General features: G+C 34.5%; 1 protein-coding gene across 1 annotated transcript; it reads left to right on the top strand.

The window, feature by feature from the left end:
* The first annotated feature begins 382 nt into the window (after positions 1-382).
* Positions 383-8,889, top strand: LOC114178155. The gene is made up of 11 exons (XM_028063901.1): positions 383-945; positions 1,719-1,791; positions 1,894-2,021; positions 2,137-2,520; positions 3,081-4,381; positions 4,588-4,988; positions 5,110-6,725; positions 6,814-6,971; positions 7,394-7,554; positions 7,663-7,820; positions 8,276-8,889. The coding sequence occupies exons 1-11, from the start codon at positions 835-837 to the stop codon at positions 8,492-8,494; spliced, it is 4,710 nt and encodes a 1,569-aa protein (XP_027919702.1). The 5' UTR covers positions 383-834; the 3' UTR covers positions 8,495-8,889.
* Positions 8,890-10,797: the final 1,908 nt, after the last annotated feature.

Genomic DNA, 10,797 nt, shown 5'->3' with positions numbered 1-10,797 from the left:
CATTCTTGGATCTAGAACAATCTTAAATACTCACTTTAAAGTTCTTATTATTTGGATTACCATACTCTTAAATCTGGACAAAATATAATGGTTAGTAAAAAAATAAATTATTTTTACGTATACTTTATTACAATGATATTCTTTTATGTTTTGGAAATTATTTTTCATGATAATAATTGTATCAATTTTTTTAATATATTTATTAATTGTTTTTGTTATAATAAAGAAATGGAGTATTGTTTCTAAATAAACCCTTTTTTCCCAAATCATGAACCAAACACAATAAGATAGAGACAAAAGTTGGGCGAGGTAAGGCAATAAATAAATAAAAATAAAAATATATAGTATATTAAATTGCTAAAATTAAGAGACCAAACACAAAACCGAGGTCTTTCATTCTTTCTTTCATTCTGTGCTGGGCACATCAAACAATTCAAGAGCGAGAAAGTTTTGGATTTCTTTTGAAGTCTGCGTCAATACTCAATTCATTCATTCCACTTCTGTCGTCACTCATCGCTTCGCCGATCTCCACCGTCTCATCAATTCTTCCCTTATTCTTGGGTCAAACCCAAAATTAATTTTTAATTCAAGTAATAATTCACATCAACGATTCTTGTCCCATCGGCATGATCACACTTCCTTTCATCTGCTTCCGCTTCTGGGTTCTCCTCTTCCTCTCCTGGGTCGGGGTATTTTGATAAAAAATTGATTTTTTTTTTATCACCAATTTATGTATGTTGTTGGTTGAAGTGATGCTGGACTTCAGGGAAGGTTCCAGTGTAAAGGGGTTACTATTCGGGTTTTGGGGTTTGGGTTTTTGGGGTTAATTTTGTGATGGTCAAGATGCAACGCAATAGTACTACTGAGTTGGAGGAAGGAGAGGCTTTCTATTGTTATGAGGATGAGGATGATGACAACATTGACCTTGATTCTCTCTCTTACATTGTAAGGGTTTTTACTTGAAATCTTAACCGAGTACAATGTTTTCTGGTTTGGTTTCTCTTCTACTCTGTTCTTGCTCGCAAATGGAACAAACAAGTGAAATTATTTAGTACCACTGAGCAAGGATTTTCAATTTGTCAATTTGTTTCATTCCCTGTGACATACAGGGAATCGAACACGTATTGACTTTTTTTATTTTATGATTAAACAAAGCTATGTTTTGTTTTATAAAAAAAATCAGGTCTATAAGCGAAGAGTACCAAATCGTAATAGAATGTTCCGAAAACTGACAAACATATGGATCAATTATGTTTATCTACGGATACTGTAGATGCTTTTCAGTGTGTTTGTTTCTCCATTTTAAAACCCAATTGAACGCCAATCCACGTTGAAGAAAACAAACACACTTTCTTGCAGCTGTATCTGCAATCTGCCACACACAATACCATCAATAATTACATCCTGCATCAGTTGTACTTCTGCGTAATAGTGGTGATGCAAGTTTATCTTTCTTGCTTGTTTTTCAGATTGTTAGTGGTATGCTAATGTGCAGTTATATTTTGGCCGTGGAATAAGATTCTTACCTACCAATTAAATAATAAAAGTCATGAATAGTACTTGAATTTTGCTGCTGTGCTTCATGGTGTCTGTCATGATGTTGCTTCATTCCTCGTGATACATTTGGCCAATGCAATTTTCGCTTTAATCAGTGTAATCTTGATTAAATTTCATCTTTAAAATAACAGGACTGATAACTTGCTTACCGTTGTTTCTAGGATGAGAGGATTCAGCATGTTCTGGGTGATTTCCGAAAGGAATTTGAAGGAGGTATTTTTCCAGATCGTTTGGGTAAGTTCCACATTAGAAATCATGGCATGTAACCAGAAATGAAATATCTGTCTATGCACTCACATAAGTAACTTTGTCGGATGATATGAACAACTTTTTTAGGTTCAAAATTTGGTGACTATGGCTCCTTTTTACCCACCTATGAACGCTCGCCTCGATTGCGATCATGTCCAAAGGCTCCAGAAAAACCCAACAGTTCACAAAAAATTCCCATCAATAGCCACACCACGGTATATAAAATTTGTTATTTGTTTTCCCCTTTTTCAACCAATGGATAGGAAAATAATGTGTTACCTTGGAAGAAGTACGGTTTACTCTAGCATCGTTGGTTATGTTGTTACACAGGCTGCAATTTATAACTCAAGAGCACCTCCAATTACAACCCCTTCCATGAGGCTTGGAACTGCTTCCCCTAATGTTCTTCCATCTCGAGATACAGGAATACATTCAGAGAAGAACACAGGCATTTCCTCGAATAGAGTAACAGGGACGTGCAGTTTGAAAGAGGGATGTGCAAATAAGGCAGAAAAGTTGACCGACCAAAGAATGCCGATATTGCAAATCAAAGTAAAATCAGATAATTTAGCAAAAAGCAATGCTGCAATTTACAGTGGACTTGGGCTTGATGACTCTCCATCCTCTTCGACAGAAAACAGCCAAAAGGAAAGTGAAGATACACCACATGTATCTCAAGAGATGCCTGAAGAATCTTCCACTAGCATTATTCAGGTAGATGACGTGTTTCTATTTCTATAGACAATTTTCTGATAGCTTAAGCTGTCAAGTCATAAGTGATTATCATACAAACGCTTCAGTATAAGTTGTTTCTGTAATCGGACAGAGCAAACGGGGTTAAATTGTTTCGTATAAGTTGTAAGCTTTTTCACAATAGCTTATTGAGGTAAGTTGAAGCAACTGATAAACATATCATAACTATTTTGAAAAGTTTTTCCAAACAGTTACACAAGTTCTTATGGCATAAGACAAGTTCAAATGAACTGGAAACAAACTCTTCCAAATTCACCCTTTATATCTAACACAATCATTCATGCAAGAGCATTTTGTTCTTGAAGCATGGATGGTGCATTGGCCTACTTTTTCTTGTGATGACACTTAACTTTTACCAAAAAGGAATCATGGCAACAAGGATTGAACTCTGGACTACATGGTCAAGAAGCTTTGCTATCATGTTATAAACAGACTAAAAGCTTAATCTTTTTGGCGGAAGTAGATGAACTGTTTTATGCATAACAATATTTTTTGATTTTTTTTTATGTTTGATGTTACAGGTTATGACTTCTTTCAGTATCCCTGGAGGTGTGCTAATATCACCTCTACATGACAGTCTACTCAACTTGATTAGAAAGGGAAAAGCCCTTGGAGACAACAGACCCATGTCTTCTCTTAATGGTCATCAGGAGCATTATTCTATGTCTACTGATGAATCAGATTCCTTGGTTGGGGATTCACATTTGTTGAAGAAAAGGAAACTGACAGTGGTAGACAAAAGTGAAAAGCATCATATGAATGGTAACTGTTATGAGAATGATACGACATTTCATACGAAGAAAAGATTAGGAAATAGAACTCCAGATCGTAAGGACTTTCTGTCTAATGGTCGGAGATGTACACCACTATCAAGTTCAATTTGTGATGCTGGTGAAACAGCCGAAGTCACTGGTAAGGCTATTGAAGTATCCAAGGAGGTCAATAAAAATGGTGCGAAATGTAGAGTGGATTCCACTGAAGCAATGAAGGAGGTTTCATTGGAGTCAATATCTGATCGGGATTTTGACAAGGTTGTGAAACGAAATACAGGAAGTACCTTTGGGAAAAAAGTGTTAGAGCATAAAAGGGAGATGTCTCAGGATAACAATTTTGCTGATCCTAAGAACAGTAGAATGTGTAACACTTCTGCAATTTCGAAAAGGTTTAAGTCTGATGAAATGAAATGTAAGGTGGATCAAGATATTCAAAAGTGTGAGACTAATCAGACCACGGTAAAATCTGTAAGCAAGAACAACTTAAAAGGTGAACAGGGACCTGGAAAAGTTATGGCCGATGCTGAAAAGGATGTCATTGGTTCTAGTAACAAAGCAATGGTAAATGATAGAAAGAGTACTAGCATTGGTGTTACTTCTTCTAAAATTGAAATGCATAAAATGAAACTGAAGGATAATAAGGTGAGAGATTGTGACAGAGGTTCACTGAAAAGAAAAAAATTACAACTGAAGATTGATGGAATAGATCCAACTGATGGACCTCCCCTTAATAAGGATACAGTAAATGCTAACCTTGACCATGTTAAAAAGAGTGCAAATGGGGTTAAAGTAAAGGAAAAACCAAGTGGCAATAAAGTTGTTAATCAGTTGTCACCTGTGTCATGCGTAAAAGATGCTCCAGGTGCATTTCCTGTTGCTGAAAATAAACCAACTTCTGAGATGGTTCTGTCATCATCAGCAGCAGCACCTCAACTTATAGAAGAAGATTGGGTTTGCTGTGACAGTTGCCAGAAATGGCGGCTTCTACCTATGGGTTTAAAGCCAGAGCAGCTTCCAGAGAAATGGTTGTGTAGCATGCTATATTGGCTGTAAGTTGATTACTCTCATCTTGGGTTCATTTAGGATCATATTTTACTTGTTAAAAACCCAGTTTGTGAATTATAACCAAAATTGTGCAGTATGTAGAAAGATATACAAATTATGACATATTTTATCCTTTCTCCAACTTTGCTTACATTTTATCTTTGCTGTATGCATTACTAGATTCACATTGTTCTTCTGAAATTCTTGTTAGGCCTGGAATGAATCGGTGTAACATCAGCGAGGAGGAGACAACAAAATCACTTTATGCTTTATATCAAATGCCGATTTCTGATGGTCAAAATAACATGCAAAGCCATTTCACTGGACCCAAAATTGGAGTGCAATCTGATGTAATGGTTGATCGGGGAAACAAGAAACATGGTATTAATGAAAAGGCAAAGCCAGGACTCAACAGTGACAGGCATCAGTTGTCAAATACAGTAAAGAATGCTCAAGAGTCAAATGTTAAAAGTAGAAGCTTGAATGACATGAATCAGCGGTCTGCAGACTCAAACCGTATGAAGAAATCTAATTCTCAAAATTTGAACAAGTTGAACAATTTGATAGAAGATAAAAGAGTGCCTAAGGCAAAAGAATATGAAATGAATGGAGGTATCTCATTCACTTTAGGGTTTATATGTTTTGTTGCTGCTTCATATTTGTTTTATGGTACAAATAACTGTATATAAAATTTTTCTAAAAGAATGTCATTGTGGTTGTCAAATGTGTGCAGGTGACAGACAGGTTAAATTGAAGCGTAAGATGGAGGACAATCAACATGGATCTGGAACTCATAAGAAATCTAAGATTGAAGTTGTTGGCAATGCTGATAAACATCTGAAACACGGTATGGAATATAAAAAGGTAGGTCTAAAGTCAAGAAAGGACTTACCAACAAAGGCTAGTGGGGAAAATACAACGAAATATGATGATTATTGTTGGTCTGACGATAACAAGTTTGTAGTTCCGGCAAAGAAGGGAGATCGGGCACAGTTTTCATCCGATGATGGTTCGTTGGATGCTACAAACAGTAGGCAAAGTGGTTCGATCAAGGAAAGAAAAACGAGTGACTGGCAGGATAATGAGAAACATAACAAAACATTGTATTTGGAAGGTGACATTCATCGCGTTGAAAACAGCAATGTAAATAGGAAACAGAAGAAGTATACAGTTTTGAATACAGCGGCAAAACCAATAACTGCAAGTGATGACGAATTTATTAAAGAAAGTGAGATGAAGCGAGCTTTCTTGCCAGACAGCAGGGACAAAATGGGTATTGGGACAGAGGTGAAAAGTGATATGAATAAGGCCCACCAGCCTAGAAAGCACAAAAAAAATGTTGCTTCGTACCAAGCTTTGGATTGTTTTGATCCATCGGGTGGGGATTTAGGCTCTGGAAAATTTTCATCGGCAGCAACTTCAAGTTCTTCTAAGGTTTCTGGGTCTCACGAAGCTAGAACTAACCTTGAAAAGGCCATAGGCTCACCAGTAGAATCTGTTACCTCGTCACCTTTGAGGACTTCCAACATTGAGAAATGTATTTTGGCTTCAGGGTTGGACACATCAGAAAAAGATGATGCTAGAAAAGGTGGTTTATCAATAAAAAATTTAGATAGTAGGGAGAAAAAATTATCAGTAAAAAAGGAGAGAGTTTCACATGACATACATCTTGCACGTGTTAATTGTGGCAGTGGTTCACATCATGAAGAGAAAATGAACAAGAGTAATCAGGAAAATGCACTTTCTTGGCAGAAATCTGGTAGGCTCACATCATTACGGGTCAAGCAAAAGGTTAGAACTTCTGGTTCTGAGGTGAGTAGGGATAAGATGAAGGTTTCAGTATCAGATAATGATTTTTCCAAAAATGGTGTGAGTTATGAGTCAGAAGTTCATCCTAATAATCACAGTTCTGGTACTGAGACAAGACATGATGTTAAGTCCGGCTTTCTGAAGTCTAAACACAAGATTGACAACCTTAGCAGCCAAAATCCTTCAAGGCATTGGTCAGATGAAACTGGAAAACAAACTGAGCCAAAACAAGATGATTTTGGGAATTCAATTTTGAAAAGGGAAACATTACATTTGGGTTCTAGAACTGCACCCAAATCGCAAAATGTAGATATGTCTATTGGGCATCTGGTCAATGCATCTGGCAATGGTGATGTTCCTAGGCTTGTGAGAAATGCAGTTGATGTTAGTTGCAAGGTTGGAGTTGATCACAGTTCAGGAAGTTTAGTACCTGACAGACAGTTTAATGGTTCAAGTCCTGTGACAACAAATTCTAGACAAACTGCCTCTAGCATTCTGGAAGAAGCCACAAGGCTAAAGGATTCTGCAGATCATTATAAGGTTATTTCAACATTAAAAGATTTTACCTCACATCTGTTTGATGTAGCATCTTTCTTTTTTCTAACCAATTGTTTTATTCTGACTGTAGAGCTTCGGTTTTGAGTTTGAAAGTAACGAAACTTACTTTAAAGCTGCCTTAAAGTTTCTGCACGGAGCATCACTTATAGAAAAATCTCACAGTGAAATTAGCAAGCACGGAGAGATGAATCAAATGCAAATTTATGCTGCTACAGCTAAACTTTTCGAGTAAGGAAAATTTGGAATCTGTAAATATGTTATTTCTACGATCTCTGATTTATTATGCTTTTGGTGAAAGTATATTTTGAGGGGAAAAAAGATTCGAGAATGTTCAATAAATTCGAAAATGCTAACCTTCCTTTGGAGACTTCGATATGTATGGTAGAAATTAAATATAATAAAAACTATCTCTACTAAGTTTTTTTTTTTCTTAAGTTCTTGTCCCTAATTTTCTACCGAATATCTCTCCTTTTCTTTTCTAGCGTTCCTACTTTTATTTTGGGGGGTTAAAAGAATACTTCTAATGTGTTAAAACTATTAGCATAAAATTTTGCTATCATATTACCCTATAATTTTTGTATTCTTTGTTTTTCTTGATCCATTTGTATTACCTTTCCTTTAATTATTAAATGCCATAAAATGTGTTCCAGATCCTGTGCCCATAAATATGAAAGACGCCAAGAAATGGCCACCGCTGCCTTGGCCTATAAATGCATGGAGGTGGTATACATGAGATTGGTTTACAATAAACATTCTGCCATAAACAGGGATCGTGATGAGTTAAAATCAATTCTACAAATGGTTTCTCAAGGTAATTGAATGCAGTCAACTTTAGATACAAGTATGTATTATGTCTTTAGGCTTGTTGAGCATTGCTGTATGTTGGTGATGTTTCACTGGTTTTTTACTTCATTTTTAGGTGAATCTCCTTCGTCTTCTGCGTCTGATATTGATAATTTAAATAACGTGGGGGCAGTGGATAGGACTACTTTGACAAGGGGTTCTAATACTCTTGTTGCTAATAATCAAGTCATATCTGCACAGAATCGCCCAAATATTATCAGGCTTCTTGATTTTGTAAGTTTTAATTTATTGATAAACCTTATGTTTCATTTGGAAATCTATCTGGGTGTTTTGATCCTGAAGTACGGTGGAGTTAATTTTGGGATTTAGTTGTTTAATGATGTAACATAATAGTAGGAAATTTGTTCTGTATTAGACTACCAGATAAAATGTTTGAGAAAAATCTGTATGGATGGAAGCCGATCTTTCTATGTTAAATAGGAAGATTGGATTTTTTTTTCTCCTTAAAACCGCTTTTTGTTGCATGCAAGATCTAGGCTTACATACATCTGTAATTCTTGAAGACACATTAGTGATTTTTATATAACAATCATATGCTATTGCAATTGTCAAATTGGCTATTGTCACAGTGCACATTTTAACTTGTACAGTTATTAAATTTCATTCAATTGTCACAGTAATTTATCTGAAAAGTCACAATGGGTAAAAGTTAGCTTGTGATTTTTCAGACTCAAGACATAAATTTTGCAATGGAGGCTTCCAGAAAATGCAAGAGCACTTTCATGGCTGCTAATTTGAACATGGATGAAGCACGGAATAATGATTTCATAACTTCGATTAGGAATGTTATTGATTTCAGCTTCCAAGATGTAGATGAGCTTGTACATCTGGTGTTGATTGCAACAAAAGCAATAACTCGAGCTGGTCTTGGTGGTGCTAGAGAATAACTTGACACTGTATATAAACTTTTTTTGGGTTTCTCTTCTCTTCTGAGAGATGGTGTCCTGAAATGAAGTGGCTTAACTTAAGGATATGTACATAAGCAAGCTGGCACCTGGAAACCTGCTAAATATGTTACCCTTGTGTACATGTGTACAAATGAGATTATTAGCAAATTTTGGAATCTATTTTTAATGGCTCAGGTTCTTATTTGTGAATAGGATCAGAATTTTCTCACCCTTAAATTGTATGGGTTAGATAGAACGTAGTGACTCCTTATTAAGTAACTGAGGATGGATATCATGTAATTGTTCAGTGCTACATTCTTTGCTCCACTGATTTGGAGCCACATAAAAGAAGAAATAAAACAGTGAAATGTTAGGCAACCAGTTTTGAGGACTTTTGATACTTTCATATATCGTAGCTTGAATGGTTAGAAATCTTTGCAGAAATGTTGTTATTTGTGTGTCTCAGTGGTACAAATCCATCTATTGGACATACCAGCTTTTTGGAGTAAAGTATTCAGCTATACCTGTCATATTGTTAAAGCTTTTCTTTGTTTTATGTTTGTCTTCTGACTTCCTAGATTGGTTTAGGTGATGTACTGTTTAATCATTTGGATCTGACAAACTAGACAATATGGGATAATCATCAGTAGTTTCAGTTGACTTTTATATTCTGTCTTGGCTCATGACAAGTACAAGCACTTTGTGAGGAATATTAGTTGGTAATGCTGTTCTATACTTTGACCAAAGTTCTCAAGTTTTTTATATTTGATTTCTGTCAGAATATTCTGTCACTTTCCTTTCCTATTTAAAAAAAAATGTTAGGAATAATGACTAATATGACTCATTTTCTAAGTAAAAACAACATAAATATCTTTGCCAATGAGCTATAAACCAATAACACTACAATTTCACATTATTTTCAATTCAAAATTTTAAGATTTGAAGTTTGTGGGGTTTTTTTTTACTCATACATTATTCAATTTGTCTATTTTTACATCATGTGAAACTTGGTTCAACAAAAGACTCATGATTAATTTACTTTTTCTAGTGTTACCTATTAAATTCAGTTTTTTAAGGTCATTTGTCTATCTGAGTATACAATCTCAAGCTTCTTCACAGCCACCTCCGCATGTTTCATTCAAGGTTTGGTACGTGCTTTTCATATTTTCATTGGTTCAGCATGTCACATTTGCCTTTCATGTTTTCAGATATTGGTTCAGCATGTTACATTTTCCTTTCATGTGGAACTAGACTTTTGTTGTTTAAATATTATGTTACTACATTTTAGTGTAAATAACAGAGTAACCTTGTCTTTGTTATCTGACATATTGTCAGATGATACATAAAAGTTTGTGATTATAGAATCATGCAAAGACTCTGGCCCACCAGCTGAATTTGATCTTTTCCAAACCAACAAAATATGTTTTGGAGTATGAAGTTTTCCTCTCCTTTTCACAAGTACCTTTTCATAGGTTTAAAACTCTGACATTGCACAGAATAAATGCATATACAATGTAATTTGAGGTTGTACACACTTCAAGTATGATTTCTGTTCATCTAAATATACCAAATTTGGGTTTAAGTCTCTAAACTTTGAGTTTTAATTTGTTTTCCTAATTTATTTATTGGTAAAAGTGAGCATTTTTCTCTTCTTCCTGTTATATTAGATCCATTGATGGTGGACGAATTAGATCTATGGTAATGGTAGTGTACAGTGACAGAATTTGCTTATTTATTTAAAAAAAAGAAAGAAATCAAAACTCAAATTTTGTATAGACTGAAACATTGTTTTATCCATTGAAAACACATGAAGCAAATTTTATATTTCAAGCAGATCAATGTTCTGTAATATCCGTGATTGCCATGAATATCTTAGCATTAGATTAATATTGATTTATTTAATATCACCACATAATTAACTAAAGTATGTTTTAAAAATAGTGATGTGGTCCATATTTTGTTACTGCATCATGTTGGATCAATGCTTGAATTAGTCTGTCACTGATTGAATAGTATTAGATCTCTATCATAAAAATTTGAAAATTGAGTACCGTTCCATATAAAAAAACACCAAAAAAAATGGAAAATAAAATGACATAACAAATTAATATAATTTATCTGTTTTTAATGTTGTATGTAATTTGTTATTTTTAATAGACACATTATTGTAATTTATTAATTATCATTATTATGACATATTTATACACTTATTTGGAATGTTAAGAATGTATACAAAAAAGTTTTTATTTTTAGTATTATAAAATTAAATTTATTAATAACATTTATATTAATTATTATTTAGT

Source organism: Vigna unguiculata, chromosome 3, assembly GCF_004118075.2.
Source record: "Vigna unguiculata cultivar IT97K-499-35 chromosome 3, ASM411807v1, whole genome shotgun sequence".
NCBI classification, from domain to species: Eukaryota; Viridiplantae; Streptophyta; class Magnoliopsida; order Fabales; family Fabaceae; genus Vigna; species Vigna unguiculata.
Note: the sequence above shows the minus strand (reverse complement) of the source record. Positions and strands in the feature narration are given on the sequence as shown.

Bases quoted from the DNA above. Each gene is read 5' to 3' on its own strand.
- LOC114178155 (XM_028063901.1), top strand. From the start codon at position 835: ATGGTCAAGATGCAACGCAATAGTACTACTGAGTTGGAGGAAGGAGAG. The intron at 2,022-2,136 runs GTATATAAAATT...GTTGTTACACAG, and splicing joins CCATCAATAGCCACACCACG to GCTGCAATTTATAACTCAAG. The intron at 6,726-6,813 runs GTTATTTCAACA...TTCTGACTGTAG, and splicing joins ATTCTGCAGATCATTATAAG to AGCTTCGGTTTTGAGTTTGA.